Source organism: Mustela lutreola, chromosome 2, assembly GCF_030435805.1.
Source record: "Mustela lutreola isolate mMusLut2 chromosome 2, mMusLut2.pri, whole genome shotgun sequence".
NCBI classification, from domain to species: Eukaryota; Metazoa; Chordata; class Mammalia; order Carnivora; family Mustelidae; genus Mustela; species Mustela lutreola.
The window spans coordinates 87,242,767-87,262,951 of record NC_081291.1 but is presented as its reverse complement, the minus strand read 5'-3'; the positions used below and the strand labels follow the sequence as shown (position 1 = coordinate 87,262,951).

The following is a 20,185-nucleotide window of genomic DNA, read 5'->3' as shown; positions in this document are numbered from 1 at the left end:
ACTAGGGGATGGAGGGGTGGAGTAAATGGATAGTTACTGCTTAATGGGTGTAGGATTTCAGTTTGGGATGATGAAAAGGTTGATTGCACAAAAATGTGAATGTATGTAATGCTACTGAACTATACACTTAAAAATGATCAAAATGATAAATATTTCACCACTATACTACAACAAAAAAATGTGACTATACAGTAACCAGCCCATTGCTAGACAAATAAACCAATAGAAACCTCAGTGTATGTCAAAGACAGCAGATAGATTAGTCTGAATAGTGCTGAAATGGTAGGCTATTTTCATGGAAAATGAAATAAAATCAGATCCCCATTTGACAAAATACCAAACAGTTTAAAGACTCAAGTGAAAAAGAGAAAGTACCAAGTTTTAGAGAAGAGAAAAGGTGATAGAGGACACTGATATTTAAAGGGAAAAGGTGATAGAGGACACCGATGTTTAAAACTCCCGAACATCATCAAAAAAAATAAGAATAAAGTAGAAACCAATAGTTATAACCCATGTAAATAAAGACAAGGCATACTATCCAGGATATATAAAGAGCCCATTCTGTTAAGAAAAAGATATTCTGGTTGAAAAGTGGGCAAAGTACACAATATGCAATTTATAGAAGGAATGAGTGACCAATAAACATTTGAATTCTCAGAAGTAATTAACTCAGATAAAATCTCATAATTAAAACAAAGAGAAACCACTTCACATTAATTGCCTTAGGTGATTTCAATGTCCAATGATACAACGTGATAGTGTGTGGGGAAACTGGCACTTAAACACGTTGCTGAGAGGAGAGTGATTACACTCCTCGTGTCGGAATTGGTATGACCACTTTAGAGAGCAACTCCCCTTCTAGGTATCAGCTCCATGGGAACTTACTCACATGTGTGCAAGAATGTAGAATATTCACCGCAGCACTAACTTGTAATAATGAAAAAAGTGGAAGCAAATTATCTCAAAAGAATGTCGTTTATTTATTAATAAAATACTGTACAACGATGAAAATAATCTACATCTGCCAACATGGATAAATCTCAAAAACAATGGTGAGTTAAAAGTCAGTTGCAAAAAAATATATACACTATAACATTCATGAAAAATGTTAAAATATAAAACAAAATGGTCTATGGATAAACACTACAGCAAGAATACCGAAATATTAAAAGTACAAAAACAAATTTGTGATCACCCAATAGTTTTCTGTGGTGATGGAAATGTTCTTTATCTGCATTAACCCCAACACGGTAACCACTAATTAGAGAACTATCCTGAAAGTCCAAGACATAATTTGTGATTTTGCTGAGTTACCACTGAAAAATGTATACACAGAGTTTGGTATTCAGAGCTAGTCACTTACCTAGTCCCTGAGCCTAAGCAACCATTAATTCTTTAATAATGATCTCACATTTTATTTGAAATTTTAAATAGAAGAGTGATATAAGAGATCCACAAACAGCTTAGGGTATACCCTACTATGCATGCCAAGGATTTATTTTATTCAAATATTATATAGAGTTTCAAAAGATCCTTGGCCTATCTTCAAAAATCATTCATTCTAGTATTTTCCACTTAAGGAAAAAAAAAAAAGGCACCAAAAGCTTGTAATTAAAACATCTTAATTTGATTATTCATTTCTAAAATTTCTGCAGAAGATACATTATGAGTAAAATTAAGAGTTTTAGGCAGTTTAAGAAATAGGGCTTAAGTTCAGTTATTTATATTTAAAAGAAAAAATAAACCAAATTTATTAATGGTATGAAAAAAAGCATCACATTTGAAGTATAGTTCTGAAGAATTTTCGTGATCTAGATTTCAAAGAATATTCCATGGCAAGAGTTCAACCCTATTATGTACTATCTTAGAGATTCTCTCTTGGAGTGATAAAAGGAGGTGTAATGGGTTGAATTTAAACATCCTCCAACAAACAGCATCCATCACTGTATTTGCTTCATACTTCTTTTTTTAGAACTGCGTCTGGAATCCTTTTTCTGTTTGAAAATTGGAGAATTTAAGAAACACAAATCTGTAAAAGGGTCTCCTCTTCTCAATTTCCTATAAGAGTAAAAATAATTCTTAGACATAATTATAAGCATCCTAATACTAACTCACTCTTCAATATAGTTATTGTAAAACATGCCAGTGCTAGTATTCCCACTTTGTTTTTTTTTTTTTTTTTAAAGATTTTATTTATTTGACAGAGATCACAAGTAGAGAGAGAGAGAGGAAGGAGCAGGCTCCCCGCCTAGCAGAAAGCCCAATGGGGGACTCGATCCCAGGACCCTGAGATCACGACCTGAGCTGCAGGCAGAGGCTTAACCCACTGAGCCACCCAGGCAGCCCCCCACTTCAGTTTTTAATTAAAACTTTATATTTCAACAAGACTCATTTTTTTTTTTTAAAGATTTTATTTATTTGACAGAAGTCACAAGTAGGCAGAGAGGCAGGCAGAGAGAGAGGGGAAAGCAGGCTCCCTGCTGAGCAGAGAGCTGGATGTGGGGCTCGATCCCAGGACCCTGGGATCATGACCCAAGCCAAAGGCAGAGGCTTTATTTAACCCACTGAGCCACCCAGCTGCCCCAACAAGACTCGTTCTTTAACAAAGCTCTAAACCTTACTCCCCCAACATGCATCCTTAAAGGTGGGTTCCCACAAATCAAATACTTACGAAGCTAGCGTGGGCTCTTTATAATTCATACTGACTGCACACCTGCGCTTAGGCAGAGAGACTCCTGGGCTTTCTTTCTTTTTTGGAGAAAGAGAAAGTTTTCTGATTTTCACTGCAGGATGCAAGGGGACGTTGGTGATATCCTTCAGGCTAAAATGAGGTGAGTGGTGAGTTTTAGGTAGTTCACCTACAAAAACAATTTTTACGGAATATGGTTCCAAATGAAAGAAAAAAACACGAACTAAAATTGTGTGCAATTACATATCCTAAACATATACAAATCCAGCATTTTACATAAAATATATATATATATAATTATATAATACAGACCTTTAACTCAGTCATTTTTTCATCCCAGATACCACTGAAATATTACTGTAGATGTGAAGAACTGATAAAAGTTACTAAAACTTTAAATTCTTTAAAAAATTATAATTCTTCAATGATAATATGGGCATAATGAATTAAATTATGGAATTTCATTTTAGTTTCACCTTGCTCCGTTGAATCTTCAAGGCCTCCATCTTTTTCAATACCGAAATTTATGAAGTACCTTCCTATAGTCTTAAAAAGCCACTTAAATTCACTTTATTAAATAAATGAGAATTCTACACCATAGCCTCTGTGGAGATCAACAGGTTCCCTCTGGTAAAGCTATTATGTAAAAAGTTACCCATGTTTTTCCTATCATAAGCATCCAAATTATTCTACTTTGGAGACAGATCTATATTGAGTGACAGGTACCCAGCACACAGAAGGACAATGCAAGACAATCTCTTCACACAGCTTTAAAAGGCAAATTGTTTTTTGAAGTCAAACTGTAAAATGCCTATATTTAGCAACCATGTTCTCCAGGGTTATCTAGGTTTCAAATACTGCCTCTTTTTGTCCCCACATAAGTTTACTGTACTATACTAATTATTCCAACTTTTAGCTTGGAAAGTATGGCTAAGCAACATCAGATCAGTTGCTATATTCTGGAACAATGCTTCTTAAAATTTACGTATATACAAATACCCCAGGGAAACTGTTAAAAAGATGCAGATTCTGAATCAAGGGTATGACTCAAGATTCTGCATTTTTAAGAAGTTTCACCTAAGGGGCACCTGGGTGGATCAGTGTTAAGCTCCTGCCTTCAGCTCAGGTCATGATCCCAGGACCCTGGGATAGAGTCCTGCAAGGGCCTCCTTGCTCAGCTGGAGCCTGCTTCTCCCTCTGCCTGCCACTCCCCCTGCTTATGCTCTTTCTCTAACAAATACATAAAATCTTAAAAAAAAAAAAAAAAGTAGTTTCACTTAATTGATGCTAGTGATCTGGGGACTAAACTCTGAGTGACACTATATTAGAGTGTAGTTTTTTTTTTTTAAATTCACTGTGTAGTATTTCAAGGATACACAAATTTGGACACAACAATATAATGAAACCCCAGTTACCACACTTCAACAATTATCAACATTTGGCCAATTTTGCTTGATTTTGTAACATTATGATAGCATATTAACAACAACAACAACACATTTGCATACTACCACGTCTGCACTGGGTGACCTTGGAAAGTAATTTAAATTTTTTAGGTTTGAAGTTTCCTTAAAAACAATATAAACATGGTGGTACCTACACATCATAGAGTTTTTCTTTTGTTTTTTCAAGATTTTATTTTTTTATTCATCTGACAGAGAGAGCATAAGCAGGGGGAGAGAAGCAGGCTCCCCACTGAGCAGGGAGTGTGATGAGGGGCTTGATCCCAGGACTCTGGGATCATGACCTGGGCCAAAGGCAGACACTTAACCCATGAAGCCACCCAGGTGCCCCTTCATAGAGTTTTTCTGAGTATCAAATGAAATAGCATGACAATGTTTTGGGAATGCTACAACCTGACCATATGCATTAGTTTTACCACACTAACTAAATTCCCCAGATGAGACTCTCTGGACAGACGGAGGCTCTATTATCAACTTTTGAACCATTTCTACTTTTTTTTTTTTTTTTTTTTTTTTTAGATTTTTTATTTATTTATCAGAGAGAGAGAGGACGAGAGCAAGCACAGGCAGACAGAATGGCAGGCAGAGGCAGAGGGAGAAGCAGGCTCCCCGCCGAGCAAGGAGCCCGATGCGGGACTCGATCCCAGGACGCTGGGATCATGACCTGAGCCGAAGGCAGCTGCTTAACCAACTGAGCCACCCAGGCGTCCCCCATTTCTACTTTTGATCTTACTAATAAAAGCAAGATTTTCTAAGCCAAAGTTTTTAGATGTCTTACAAATGTCTTAGAGAAGAATACTTAGCCCATATTGAAAAAAAAAAAAGTTTGGTCTAGTGTTTGGCCACCTTTCATTAACTAGAATGAATCCATTTAAAATCATGGTTCCTGTCAAATTGAATATGAAGGAAAGCCATTAAAATGACAGGTCACTGGATTCAAATTTGATTTTGTTTTTAAGAGCCTGTTTCAAGTGAGTATATAGAAGGTATTTTAATTCAACAACTCCACCAAAGGTTTTTGCTTACATTGGAAGGCTTCATTTACTAAAAGTAAAAATGCTTTCTCTGTAACTAGTATTTGTTCTTAAAGAAGATTTAAATTAGCTTAAAGTAGGTCATAGCCATACAATTGTGATTTCCACCCCAGGCCCCCATTGTTTAATCAGACTGTAACTTCCCCCAGAGACAGATGGCAAGTCTCTAACCTCCCCCAGAGAAACAGATGGTAAGTATAGCATATAAGCATCAGGAGTAATCATTTATTATAAACATTAAAAATGCAGGCAAACAAGTAGATCACTTACTGATAGGAGTTTTTGTAAGCTTCGAATCCATGATCTCATTTTCATTCCTATATTTTAGTGCTCTTCTAGGTCGATTCCTGGTGACTGGGCTCCTATCTGATTCACTAGAGACATCTTGACTGTACTTGCAAGTGGGCAAATAGAGGTCATCGGAATCATCTCCTGAACCACTTGATTCACAGACGCTCACTTCAAATTCATTGTTGTTTTCTTCTCCGGTAGAATCATTGCTCACTTTTTGGCGGAAAGGTGTGATATGAACACCCTCTTCCAAATTAAAATTGTAAGCATCACTGGAAGTGACAGATTCGTTCAACATTTTTTTGGAAACAGTTTTTTTATTTTCACTTTTGCCCCCTTTATACTTCGGTACAGATTTTGATTTTCTCCTTCTGTTAGCTTTTCTTTTCTCTTTTCCTTTTCTTCCTTGTGCACTTCTATGTTTGCTTTCAGTTTGTTCAAATTTATATTCTAAAATGTTTTCTTTTGCTTTAGCAGGTCTTCCTGGGTCAATCAGCTTTAGTGATAAGTTAGTTTGATTCTTATTCCATTGACAAACACTTTGTTCTATGTTTTCAGGTATATTCATGTTTACTACTGGGTCTGCACATCTAATTCTTTCAGATTCAAAGGGCTGCACTGAGAAATGACTGATTTCAAAATCATCCATGGTATTGAAATGTGATAGATTGTTAAAATGTTTCTTTAAACTTCGACGAACAGATACAGTTCTAGGTAAGACATTATCAGCAGATTTATCTTCTTCTGAATCCCAATCAAATCCCAGTCTATCTTGAGAAATAGGTATTTGCTCTGAGAATTTTTTAAAAAATGAGAAAAATAGTTTTACTTTATGCAAATTTTAATTTTAGCAATCTTAGATCTCAAAATTAAAAATGGAATAAATGAAAAGTCATTCTGTAGCTTCTCCACACTTGTTCTAAGTAAATACAAATCTGAGGAACTTAATATTGCCATTTATTTACTTAGCAATGATCAATTGATGGCTTCTATCTGACCTGTGAAAGAACCTTATATAACTTTTGAAAATATTCTAACTGAAGGTTTTCTGCATCCCTGATTTAAAGGTTTAAAGAAAAACTAGTAAGTTATATGTATTTATGTGTATAGGATTCAGTTGGAAAGAACCTCATATTTTAAAGTAGGACAAGCACACTTGAGAAAGTGGGAGCTAAGGTGTTCCTTGAAAAATTAGTAAGATTGGGGTAATTGCAAAGCCCTTCAGATAAGAAATATAATCTGTATTTTTAGGAAAAGTGAGGATATTTGGTCCTATTTATTCAAATGCTATCCCTTCTTCAAAGCTTAGTTCAAGTAGAAAGGATTGATATTTGAGAGCAGGTACATGTCAGTTTAGAAGTGGAAAGAATGGCATGGCTTTCGAGGTCAGCTTTGAGTTTAAACACTAGGCTTTTACCATTTGGGCCACTTCTTGTGACATAATTTACTTCTTTGAGTCTATATAAAATGGGACCAATTGCACTTACATTCCAAGGTTGTTGTGAGGGTCAATTGTTATAATGTATGTAAAATGGCTAACACATAGTAGCCACTGGCATACATAGTAGCTATATACATAATAGCTTGGCACATAGTAGGGCTCAGTAAATTGCAGCCATTTATACCTGATTATAGATTTGGCAAAATAAATGAATGTATTTTAAAACTTATTATTTCGTGTAAAATAAATAGATTTGCTTTAAGCAGAAAAAATCCAGATGAACAAATTTAAAGTTAAAAAATATTAGAGAAATTTAATTTTTACTTGTTCACAAAGATCTGTTTCCCTTAATATTATTTTTAGATTTTCACTTAAATTACCTTCTGTTTGGAATGATTCTCCTTGTCCTGGAAGGTGAGTTTCCTGAAGAGGAACTTGTCTAGCCAAAGAGAAACAGAAATTTATTTTATAATTATATAATAAAAACAAATTTAAGATTTTCTTAAAATTGTTTTTCTCTTTCTTTAGTATTTCATCATTTCTATTCGAAATCAGTATATCTGTTCAGTATCAAAGAAAACAAACAAACAAAAATATATGGAGGCTTATATGGAGGCTGGTTTGTTAAAACTGACATTTAACTTCCACTGGAAGAACTACCTTATCAATGAAGACATGCCATAACTCATAATTTCATTTACCTGGAGAAACAGTCAATTGGAACTGACTTACAAAATATATCACAGAAATGCAATTTTATTACTCAACTCTTTATCAGCCTGCTTCATCATTAGTCGAGCTGTGATCTTTTTTTTTTCTTGGTAGTATATGTTTTACGGTGCCTAATTACTGATCTCTTTGAAAAACCTATTTGTTTAAAAATCTTGTCCCTCTTTGGCTCATGAAACAACTTTCTTTATGCTTTAATACTATTACTGGCTGTTTCATCCTAATTTTATTTTTTATTTCCTATAGAGAATTTTTCCCTCTAGACATTGAAAATTAAATGTAGGTTTAGGTAACAGTTATGGTAACTAACAATTTGAGGAATCTTATAAAAAGTCAAGTACCCCATCTTACTTTTTGACCATTACATAAATATTTTGTTAGATCTTACAGTTCAACTATTTTCAACTATTCATGATTAAAATTAATACGGGGATAGAAATCATCTTAGTGATTATTTTTGTGAAGAGAAGGGGAAAGACTTGAAAGGGATAGGTGATGCCTTATGGCAATGATTCTAATTAGGGATAATTATAAGGATACGTGGCACTGTCAAGTTATTTTTGTTCTCATAACCGGTGGAGGGAAGTGCCACTGACATTTAGTGGTAGAGGCCAAGGATCCTGCCAAATGCCCCACAATGCTTAGGATAGCCTTCCACAACAAAGAATGATCTGGCCTAAAACGTTAATAATGCTGAAACTGAGAAAGCCCAGCTAGAGTGACAGCAGTGCTCTATATCATAATGGAGATTTTGTCTCCACAGGTGTATATATTAGACTCATCAAACTGTGCAATTAAGATCTGTGCATTTTACTTTATGTAATTATATCTCAATAATTTATAAGCAAAGTATACTTGATCTAAGAGAAGGGGAGGAGGGTACATTGGGTGGTCTGACTGTATTTAGGAATGACGTGGATTAACAAGACAGGTGATAGCTGTGTTATACTCGATCTTAACCAAAAGCTGAGAAGCGATGTGATAGCTGTGTTAAACATGATGTTTTATTATGTTTTGTTTCTAAACCAGACTATGTGTAGTACTGGCAAAAATACCTTCATGTGAATAACCAATCCATCTTAGAATAAAAACATGACATAAGAAAAATATAAGTGAAGAAGTTCAGATATATTTAAAAAACTAGCTTATTCTTAGATATCAATAAAGTAAGTATAAGAAAGTTTTGGCTTGGCTATATGTAACAGTACGTATCATATTATTTTAATGCATTTTTAGTACAGAAAACATCAGACTCCAAACACAAGAATCTATAATATGCAAATTTTCTTTGGTAAATCTATCATCAGATTAAATCTTTCTTGATATTAGTAATCATAATAATGAAATTTGATACTAACGGTATATCCTTCACAAATAAATCCCCAGAGTTGATGCCACTTTTGGAGTCCATTCCAGAAGGACGTATTTCCTGGTTCTGTTAATATATTAAAATAAAGAAAAAAGTGGTACAATTGAAATACTCATAACAAAGCATTCATTTATTTAATAATAAAAACATATGAGCACTCTATATGGTGCCAGGCTCTGTTCTAGGAACTAGATGTATAGCAACTTAACAATAGATTTAGGTCCAACCCTCTTATATTCTAGGGTAGGGAGAGAAAATTTTAAAACAAAAGAAAAGAGATATGTAAGTAATTTCAGACATTGTAAATGCTATGAAGGAAATACTCAGAGCTGAAGTGATAGAGTACTTGAGGTTGGAGGGGTTCTCTTAGGGTGACTTTCATCTGAAATTTAAAGAATGCAAAGGAGCTAGCCATGGAAAGAAAAAGTGATAGAAACAGCAAATACAGAAGTCATGGTGTAGAAAAAACCTTGCTGTATTTAGAAAAGAAAGGCCAGGGGACCTGGGTGGTTCAATCATTAAGCGTCTGCCTTCAGCTCAGGTCACGCTCCCAGGGCCCTGGGATCAAGCCTCCCTGCTTTGTGGAAAGCCTGCTTTCCCTCTCCCATTCCCTCTGCTTGTGTTCCTGTTTTCACTTTCTCTCTGTCAAATAAATAAATAAAGTCTTTGAAAAGAAAGGCCATTGTGGCTGGAGTCACCTATGACCTTTCTCATAATGAGAACAGTAGGGTGTGTGTGCACAGAGACCACATAATGAAGCCTTGGGAGTCATGAGTTTGAATTTTAGTGTAAGTGTGATGGGAAGTCACATAAATAGTAAGAAAGAAAGTAAAATGATCTACGTTTTAAAAAGATCAGTCTGCTCACTGTGTGAAACATGGACTGAATGGGGCCAAGAGCAGGAGGAGTTAGAAGTCATTATAATAGATCTAGCAAGACATGCCTATGTCTTTGTAGCCATAGGACTAGTGTCCTATGGCTACAAGGTGAAGCCCAGTGGAAGGTGTTAAGAGGACAAAGTGTGCTGGATTGAAGAGGGGTAGAGGTGGGGACAGTAAGGGAGAGGGAAGCCTCTTTGGTTTTGAGCAAATGAGTAGATTATTTTATGAGATAAGACTCACAGACAGAGGCAGAAGTATACAATATCTTTGGGAGAGGAAAAATAAAGAGTTGTACTTTGTACAAAGCATGTTTAAGATCCTTTGTAAGTATTTAAGTAGATATATCAAATAGTAGTTTTGTGTGTGTGTGCTAAGTTATAAATTTGGAAGTCATCAGCAGACAGATCACATTTAAAGCCGTGGGAGGGGGATAAGACAGTATGGGTCTAGAACAATTGACATTTGAAAGTAAAGAAGAAGTAAGAAGCTGACCTGGAACAGTCAGAAAGGCAGGACAACCAGGAGAGTATGATAGTAAGAAAGCTAAGAAATCAAAGTTGTTGTTTTTTTTTTTTTTTTCAAGGTCAAGAAGAAAGTAGTGACCAATAAATTTGGCCACTAAAAATGGGAGTTGTGGGCACCTGGCAGAGTGACCATAGAACCATGGGGATAAAAGCCAGGTAAAAGCAAGTTCAAATGTAAATGGAAGCTGGGGAAGTGAAGACAGTAAGCACACTGTCCTCTTTGCTAAAGTTCTGCTGTGAAGGGAAGCAGAGAAATGAGTAGAGGGATATGAAACCAGGAGAGGTTTCATTTATTTTCTTTTTTCTTTTCTTTTTTCAAAAATTTTATTTAGGGGTGCCTGGGTGGCTCAGTGGGTTAATCCTCTGCCTTCAGCTCAGGGCATGATCTTGGGGTCCTGGGATCGAGCCCCACATTGGGCTCTCCGCACAGCAGGGAGTCTGCTTCTCCCCCTCTCTCTGTCTGCCTCTCTGCCTACTTGTGATCTCTGTTACATGAAGAAATAAAAAATCTTAAAAAAAATTTTTTTTTAAATTTATTTGGCAGTCAGACATCACAAGTAGTCAGGCAGGCAGAGAGAAAGGGGGAAGCAGGTTCCCTACTGAGCAGAGAGCCCGATGTGGGGTTCAATCCCAGGACCCTGAGATCATGACCTGAGCTGAAGGCAGAGGCTTTAACCCACTGGGCCACCCAGGCATCCCTATTTGTTTTTTTACTTATTTTCTTTTCCTCTTAAGGTATGATATAGTAAAGCACATTTGAATGATAGCTAGAATGATTCAGCCAAGAGGGAAATACATGTTGAAAGAGCACAAACTTCTAGGAGCAAAGTCCTAGAGATGAGAAAAAGGGAATCTGATGTAGAGACTTCGATAGGAGCAGAGGCACTTCTGCCACTGTGACAGGAGGGAAGATGAAAAACACAGCACAGACACAGACAGATTTGTAGATTTGTATTAGGAAGGTTTTCACTTCCATACAGATTCCTTAGAGATCACTCTAATCTAGTTCAGTTGTTTTTTTAACTTGATGCACATATAAGATGCTGACATTATGACAGGTTAAAATTGTTCAAGAGAAACAAAACAACTAGAAATTTAATCCTGTTAAATGTCTTCAATTTATTTTCAGTACAGCTAACGTTCTAAACGTTAATGTTCTAACATTTAAGTAGTAGTATTACTGAAGGCAAAGGAGAATATTTAACTATAGAATTTATTTTTATTTTTTAAAAATTTAAAAAAATTTTTTAAAGATTTTATTTATTTGACAGAGAGAGAGAAAGGCAGAGAGAACGAGGGGGAAGCAGGCTCCCTGCTGAGCAGAGAGCCCGATGCAGGGCTTGATCCCAGGACCCTGAGATCATGACCTGAGCCGACGCAGAGGCCTTAACCCACTGAGCCACCCAGGTGCCCCAAATTTATTTTTATTTTTTAAAAGATTTTATTATTTATTTAAGAGAGAGAGAGAGAGACAGTGTATGAGCACGGAGGGAGAAGCAGACTTCCCATTGAGCAGGGAGCCTGATGTGGGACTCAATCCCAGGACTCTGAGATCATGACCTGAGCCAAAGACAGATGCTTAACTGACTGAGCCACCCACGTGTCCCCAGAATAATATAATTTAATAACAAGTTACTAAAAGATTCATTATCAAATTTAGGGAACAAAAGGTTATTAGGAACTACTTTGGGATTAATCCTTATAAACCACATTAACTATTGACAGGCAAGAAAAACATTTTTCTTATTAAAACATTTTAAGCTTTTCTATCACTCATAAATTGATAAGCATGGAAGCACGAGTATAGGATGATGGATGAGAGAGTGACACATGTACCAAGTATATGGCAGAAAACGAACTTTGATGTTTTAAATGCTAAGAACACTTTTGCCCAGCAATTAATACGTTCTAATAAATACTTAAAAATCATTGATAAATGTCAAAAGGCCTTGAATAATAGAATTTTTGCCCACAGTTTTTGTGATTATCTTATCAGGTACCCATTTTTCACTATTCTATATATGATTCCACCAAAAACTTAGGAAAGGGAAAAGGAAGAGTCAAATATCTTTGGAGGGATTTTTTTTCTTCACTAGTTGACCAAACAAGGAAAAGGAAAAAAAAAAAAGGAATAATTATATTCTGAAGGAAAAAAAAAACCTTTTAAAATAATCTAACCCTTGGGGCGTGTGGGTAGCTCAGTCCTTAAGCATCTGCCTTCAAATCAGGTCACAATCCCAGGGTCCAGGGATCGAGCCCTGCATCGGGCTGCCTGCTTGCTGGGAAGCCTGCTTCTCCCTCTCCCACTCCTACCCCCTCTGCTTGTGTTCCCTCTATTGCTGTGTCTCTGTCAAATAAATAAATAAAATAAAATAAATAAAATCTTTAAAAAAATAACCCTCACATGAAGGAAATTATATTGAATCTTTATAGACAATTCTCTGCTACACTACACATGCATATATTGCATATATATGTATGTACATTCTCTATATCATACACAGAAAAAATGTGGAATCACTTTAGTTGCTGGGAAGCAAGAACTCTTTCACTGACTCCCCTGTCAGGGGTGAGATGACTTCCTGAGTCTATACCCTTCCACTATGGTCCGGTTTTCTTCTCTGGTTTCCTGGCCTAAGTGCCAACACAACTGTCTTCACTAGCATAGCAAATAGATGGCCAACAGGAAGAAAGTAAACTGTTTCTGTTAATGCCCAGTTAGTGTACAGTTTTCCTTATTTGACCAACCATTAGTAAAATTGACTCTTCAAAGGCACTTAAATACCCCCCTCCCAAATTAAGGTAGTTCTTATAAAACCTCACTAGATGTAATAAAACCACATAGAATAGGTAAGATTTATACCACTGATTAAAACTTCTGGACTGTCTACATCAAGTACCACTTTTAGACCTTTCGCTATCTTTGACTCACTTAAGTGAATAGTCAAAGGGACCAGCAGTGCAATAAGCTAAACTAGTTCTTCTATACCTTGTCTCGCTACCTGCTTTCAGAATCAAGTTATATAAGCACAAGTCTCAGTCATGTATGTGCTTGAAGTTTCCTTAACTGACAAGAGATGTTTTATCAATTTGCTAATAACAGAGCTATAAGTAATTGAAATTTACCATTTGTAATAAAATTACCTGAGCAGTTTCTTCTGTTTGTTGTGGATTCAGTTTTTCTTTCAATGCATATAGCTGACATGTGAGGTAGTAACATTCTTTTCTCAGTTGGAGGATGATATCTTGGGCTTCTCTCACTTTGGATTTTTCATTTTCCAAAGCTAAAACTAACATTCTGTTGTTGTCTTGGTAGCTTTTTAGCAGCGTAGAAGTGTTGGCTAAAAGAGGAAAAAATTTTTTTTATTATGTATTAAGTCTAAACGTAAAGAGAGATGCAAAAGGACATGAAAATCTCTTACAGATTATTTGGATTTGGCAAGGTGCAGTTATAAAAGATTTTCGTTTGCCAATCTCTGCCAAATTTTTATTCCTTTTCTCTTTCATCCGTTTCTTTATGTCTTCAAGACTGTCTTGGAAGGACTTTTTAAGGCACCTTTCCTTGGCCATCTTCTGCCTAGGAATTTAAAACAATAAAAAGTATTTAAGTTACCTAAGAGATAATATCATCAAATAAGATTGAGAACACAGGTTGTTTATGATAATATCATAAAATAAGATTGAGAACACAGGTTGTTCATAAAGAACAAATTAAATAGATTAAATAGACATAGTAACTGTAGAATTAGCTTATAGAAGATGATACTATTTAGATTTAGATTTTGGTAATAACTTAGATTTTGCAGCTTTAAAATCTCATTAATATTTTGGCATAATATTAGCCTCTTCAGGTACTTTATAGGGAAGGTTAATAAGTATGCATTTTCAACCAAAACCTCTGTAATATGCCACTATTTATTCTTTAACAAATACTCACTGAAGGCTTACTGTAAAGGCATTACGGGAAATAATATTATATTTTAGTCTTATTATTATTTTGATATTATTATATGTTTCCTACGGGCAATGCATACGACCAACATGTAGTGTTTTAGTGTTTATTAGACTTACAGCATTAGTCAGAGATAATCATATATGTGGGCTTTGTTTTCCAGTTCTGCTCTATATTATTAATTTACTAGATTAGGTCACTTGATTAACTCTTTCTTCCACACTCTTTTAACCCAATACTCAAGATATAGCACACACTTTCAATAAAGTCAAGGTCATCTTCAGAGGTTTCATTAAACTATGTAGCCCTATATGCAATTATTTAATAGGCTACTATAACAATTATAGAGGTAGAAATAATAGGAACTGAGGCAGGGGAACACGTCAGTTTTCTCAAAGTTTTTTTTAAATACTCAGGTCTGCTAGCTCCTAGTAAGTCATGAATATATCAAACAACATTAAATAATGATTGCTCTACATACAGTTAAAAGTATGCCACATAGTGGCATAATGCTACTGAGCATATAAATAAGTACATAAGTATATATAAATATACTTAAATCTTTCAATACTGCAAATCAGATTTGCTTCAGTATTCTACTACTGAGCGTATCAAATTACTTTTCATGAACATCTTTTTTCCTAAACTGCACTTTGCAGATCTTAAAATTGCAAAAATAATTCTTGTTTCCTACAGCTAGATATACATTACAAAAGATAGCTCCATCTCCTCTCAGTCAAGTATTTTACTAAATCTTACATTTTCTTGAATATTTTCTCCAGGCCTTATTTTCCTTGAAACAGTGTCTGGGGGTGTTAAATATAGATATTATAGATCCCATTATTTTCTGACAGTGTAGATACAACATGTACTGGGATGGTTCTAGTAGAGCAAGCACATTTTTTTTTAAAGCACTAATGTTAAGTGGATTGTATAAAACAATGTATCACAATGGAGCTTTTGAGTTTCCACTGGAGATGTTTGAGAGCCAAACAAATGAAGTAATTGATCAAGTTAGTTTAGTAAAGACTTACCTAAAAAACTTTTGTTACCACGTTTAACCAACTTAAAATCACAAAAGAAATTGGCCATATCAGAAGTTCCCTGTCTAGGCCAATGGCGTTAACAGGTGGTTTGGTGGGGAGAGCTAATGAAAACAGGTCACCGTGCGAGATGAGAGTCCGTCTGCATTCAGATAAAGGGTCTGGATTCAGATGAACCTGGAATATGGGATCTCCGTCATAATTTTTACCATTCGTGCTGCTGAAGCAGCCAGGCAGGACACTGATCAGGGCTAGCTTCTCCAGGATAACCGAAGCGAAACAAGGTCAACGGTATCGTGCTGCACAAAGAACAGCTGCCGGTTTGTGTGCCCTAACATTAAGCCTAGCTTTTAACACTGTAAATGTTTTCACACATAACTTAATCCACAAAATTCTGCAAGGCAGGAGGTTAGGGTATCCCAGTATTTAACAGAAGAGGAAATTAGAGCGTCGGAAGGCGCAAGGCCGGTGGATGAACACACAAAGGCACCCGATTAATTTGACTCCACATCCTGAGCTTTTGGACACCGAACTTGGAACGACTGAGAGACCTCTGAAGGAAGAGGGCCACAACACCCCTGTTCCACACCTGAAAAACCTGGGGCCGTTTTCTCGGGGGCTCGGGTAAAGTTGGGGAGGGGAGGTGTTGCCGGAAGAGGGCCCGGAAACCTTCCTCCCACAGGTACGCTCAAAACAGTACCTTGACCACCACTTCTGCCGCAGCTGTCGCCCTCCTCCTCACATTCCAAGCTTCCGCGACGCGGTCCGGCCGGTGTGTCCCACGATTCGGACCCTCCGGGTCTAGGTTCTACCTCCAGTCGCCAGTCTGCTAACGCGGCCACATTCGAAATTCTCCACCGCGCTCACCCATTGGCTGGCTGCAGGCGGTCACGTGAGACGACGGTGCGGCGGGGGCGCGGCGGAGTCCCGCCGAACTCTGCTAGCTCACGTGACTCACTCCGAGACTGTACATCCGGCCGTCTACCTCTCCCCTGTGCCGCGGAGCGGGGCGGAGTCATTAGTCCGCGCGTTGACCTGAGGGCGCTTTTATGCTAAGTCTTTGGCTTTTAGGGGTGGAGCCGTTGTGAGATCTTTAAGGGTGGGTATATTAGGGCGTTCAGAAGCTTCCTGTGAACTTTAGTCTTGCGGCTTCCCGACTTTGAGATTGTGCTCGCGGGCTCCCTCTTGTGTTAGAAGAAGCTCCTTGATTGCCCGCTCAAGCCATCGACCTGCTGCACAGAGCCATCGGGTAGGGCCATTAAAGCCAAAATAGGAAGCACGTTTTGGATTAACGGGGTGTTAGGGAAGTTCCAGATATCTGAAATATTCATCTCCAGCCTCTTTGGCTGGCTACCTCTGACTCTTCAACCCTCAGGAAATGGGACTGGCATCCATACAGTATTGAGCCAGAAGTCTGGGCAATTTTCCTTATTGATTTTTTTATTCCCCCTCAGCCTTTCCATGCCCTGTCAGTCACCCATCCTGTCACTTCTGCCTTTTAATTATTTTGTTCACGTCCAAACCCCACTGTATTCCATATAGCCAAATACCTAATCTCTTTCTGTGAACTGTGTACCGGTACCTACTCTGACCCACTCCCTTATGTTCTTCTTCGAGTGATATTTGGACAAAGCAACTATGATTGAGTATGAAACTCTTATATGACTCCCCACTATATTTAAGATGGAGTTTAATCTCCTAAAGATGTTTGGTCTTTAAAGAGCCATATGGTTTCTAGTTTCACCTCTTCTGAATTTTCTTTCATTTCCTTGTAATTCTTCTTGCTACTTTTGCCCATGCTATTTAGTCAAGAGCAGTCTTTCCTCCCCCCAGGCCCACTAGTCTTATTCATGCTGCAGGTCTCATTGTAGAGGTGAGTTCTTCCAGAAAGCCTTGTCTGTCCCCAAAGCCCCCTTAATAACCTGCCTTGTATAGCCTAGTGCCATGCATGCACTTTTTCTTTGGTGCCCCTTGTGGCATTGATTTGTCATTCACTGCCCATTTATTCAACTTGCATATGGATAGGAACTATACGTAACTGTTTATAGTTAAATATTCAGCATCTTTTTAGCAATTTGCTGTTAATAGATATTTACTGGGACAATAAAAGAATAAATGAAACCTAAGCAGTTGTTTTCAATTTAGGCATTCAATTCATCCTGAAGTTCTGTTTATTTGTTTTTTAAATTTTTTAAAGATTTTTATGTATTTATTTGACAGAGAGAGAGCACAAGTAGGCAGAGAGGCAGGCAGAGGGAGAGGGAGAAGCAGGCTCCCCACTGAGCAGGGAGCCCGACGTGGGACCCGATCCCAGGACCCCAGGATCATGACCCGAACGGAAGGCAGTTGCTCAACTAGCGGAGCCACCCAGGTGCCCCTGTTTGTTTGTTTTTAAGATAACTAACATTTACATCCTTATCCTTGTCTAGGCCTCACCTCAAATCTTCTTGGCTTGAGTGGAAGAGATGAGAACATCTGTTTTTAGCCAATAACTTGTTCTCCCAGTGTTATGAGCCAGGTTGCTTCCATTGGTCCTTCGTTTACTACTCTAGGCAGCGTGGCTTATATGTGCAGAAGCATCACGAAGAAAGGATCAGGGCAGGTATGATGTGCTGGCTTGGCTATAGGTGGTGGCGGCTACTGCCTTACAGTGAAGCTCAGGGTTTGGGGCCCATTGCTTGCGCAAACCTCAACTGGCGGCATTAATCACTCTGCTCTGCTGGTGTGGGTGGTTGGCTCAGGGGGCCCTGGCAGCGGTTAAGGTTGGCACAGGTGTAGAGCGCATTGGAGTTGCTACTGGGTGTGCATACCGCCTCAGGTCTGTCCAGGTGGGCCTGCATTGGCTTCACCACTGTGTCCCTGTCATGTGCCTACCACCATGACATCCTGGCTAACTCTGCAAGCAGAAATAAACATTGTAAGGCATCTTAACCAAGAAGTTGCAGTTTGTGCAGATCAGTTGAGGTGGTCCAAAAGACGTCTAGACTCACTTATCTAAAGAATATGTGGAGACTTGGGGCACCTGGGTGTCGTAGTTGGTTAAGCCGAGGACTCTAGATTCTGACTTAGGTCAACATCTCGAGGTCTAAGATAGAGCCCCAGCCTTGGGCTCCATGCTGAGGGGGTTGAGCCTGCTTAGGAATATGCAGAGGCTTATTTCAGAGCTGTATGACCTGGATAATTGCCACCCTTGGAAAGCCACTGTATTGTTCTGGATTCAGTTTCCATTGTGCATCTTCCTATCTGTTGCTCTCTGGAATTTTAGCATAGGGCAACACGTTCAGGAGAAGGTTTTTTCCATTCAGAAACCAGTTAGCTACTGATGAGGTCCTGTACTTTCTTAACCTCACTGCACCACTTGATTCTGCCTATCTTGGCTGGAGTCATTAATTTATTAAACGGGAGATTTTTGCTCTGCAAAAAATTTGAATGTCTTATTTTCAGACATATGTTGCATACTTTGTTCCTGCAGTATTAGTGTTGATTATTCCAACTGCTGTGGCAGTACCTTCACTGATTATCTTCTTCTGGTTGTGTTCCAGCTCATGGGCCTTGCACAGAACTTGCTGCTGTGTTCTCCTGGGTTTTGCCAACTTTGTTGAATACTGGTCACAAAGTCACCAGATATAGATATTCCTTATAAGGACCTCTTGGCTGACCTTTTACACTAAGTTCATTTCAAGAAAACAACATGTTTTTCAGTAATTTCTTTTTTTTTTAAATTTCTTTTCAGCGTAACAGAATTTGTTGTTTATGCACCACACCCAGTGCTCCATGCAATATGTGCCCTCCATAATACCCACCACCTGGCTCCCCAAACCTCCCACCCCCCTGCCCCTTCAAAACCCTTAGGTTGTTTTTCAGAGTCCATAGTTTCAGTAATTTCTAAACAATTTCAAGTGTCATTATCACAATATATTTAGACTTAGAAATTCAGATTGATTTCATTTGTTTTTATTTAAAATCATGAATTGTGTGGAGTACTGTGGGTTAAGATATAATCCAAATATATTTGACAACACTTAAAATCTTTTAAGTGCTATAAATGTATGTCTAATTGTCTCCTAAAGGGACACCTGGGTGGCTCAGTCAGTTAAGTGTCTGCCTTTGGCTCAGGTCATGAGGTCCTGGGACCGAGTCCTGCATCAGGCTCCTTGCTCAGTGGGAGCCTGTCTCTCCCTCTGCCTGCCATTTTCCTTGCTTGTGCATATGCTCTCTCTTTCTGACAAATAAATAAATCTTTTGAAAAATAATTGTATGCTAAAAATATAAAAGTAGAATCAAAGTGTCTGGTTCTGCTTATAAAATTACTAGAGACACCAGAGCTTTGGAAAACAGAATTAGATACTGGATTATGTCAAATTATACTGACTAATCTCATACATTAAAGCTTTATAAAGTAAGAGAGTCCGGTGAGGTAATACTTAAAGTTTTGAAGGTGTGGGGGATCATAAACCCATTTACACATCTTCTAAAGCTTTGCTTTTCTTTTTAGAAAAATTCTGGGTCTCTCAACCTAGGGGACTTCATTGATGACTCCCCTTACTCTTCTCCAAGGCTTTTTGGTAATTCCTGGTTAAGAAATCTTATTCTAATGGAACACACAATGATGATGAGTTAATGTGTGACTTTTATAAAATGGACTCGAGATACATGCAGTAGAGTAGTCCTTACAAGAAAGTACCTAATATGGTAAGTGATGTTGCCTTTCAACACTGTTCTGAAAGAATACAGAAAGGGTACATTCCTTTGTCTATAACTTAAGAAGT

The 20,185-nt window shown here is 37.6% G+C and overlaps 1 protein-coding gene and 1 pseudogene across 2 annotated transcripts; one reads left to right on the top strand and one right to left on the bottom strand.

The window, feature by feature from the left end:
- Positions 1-969: 969 nt before the first annotated feature.
- On the bottom strand, positions 970-16,303 carry SGO1 (shugoshin 1). 2 transcript variants are annotated; one of them, XM_059162503.1, is made up of 9 exons: positions 16,117-16,303; positions 15,408-15,593; positions 13,844-13,998; positions 13,566-13,762; positions 9,006-9,082; positions 7,299-7,357; positions 5,457-6,269; positions 2,672-2,858; positions 970-2,058 (listed from the first exon to the last, which is right to left on the bottom strand). In XM_059162503.1, the coding sequence occupies exons 3-9, from the start codon at positions 13,989-13,991 to the stop codon at positions 1,941-1,943; spliced, it is 1,599 nt and encodes a 532-aa protein (XP_059018486.1). In that variant the 5' UTR covers positions 13,992-13,998; positions 15,408-15,593; positions 16,117-16,303; the 3' UTR covers positions 970-1,940. The 2 variants fall into 2 exon arrangements, with proteins under 2 accessions (XP_059018486.1, XP_059018485.1); XM_059162502.1 differs by lacking the exon at positions 15,408-15,593 and having other exon boundaries at positions 971-2,058; positions 16,117-16,302.
- A 2,232-nt stretch (positions 16,304-18,535) lies between these two features.
- Positions 18,536-19,121, top strand: LOC131825560 (cytochrome c oxidase assembly protein COX18, mitochondrial-like; annotated as a pseudogene).
- Positions 19,122-20,185: the final 1,064 nt, after the last annotated feature.

Bases quoted from the DNA above. Each gene is read 5' to 3' on its own strand.
- SGO1 (XM_059162503.1), bottom strand. From the start codon at position 13,991: ATGGCCAAGGAAAGGTGCCTTAAAAAGTCCTTCCAAGACAGTCTTGAA. The intron at 6,270-7,298 runs GTAATTTAAGTG...AAAAATTCTCAG, and splicing joins AGAATCATTCCAAACAGAAG to AGCAAATACCTATTTCTCAA. The intron at 2,059-2,671 runs GTAAGTATTTGA...TTACTCTTATAG, and splicing joins AAAGAGCCCACGCTAGCTTC to GAAATTGAGAAGAGGAGACC.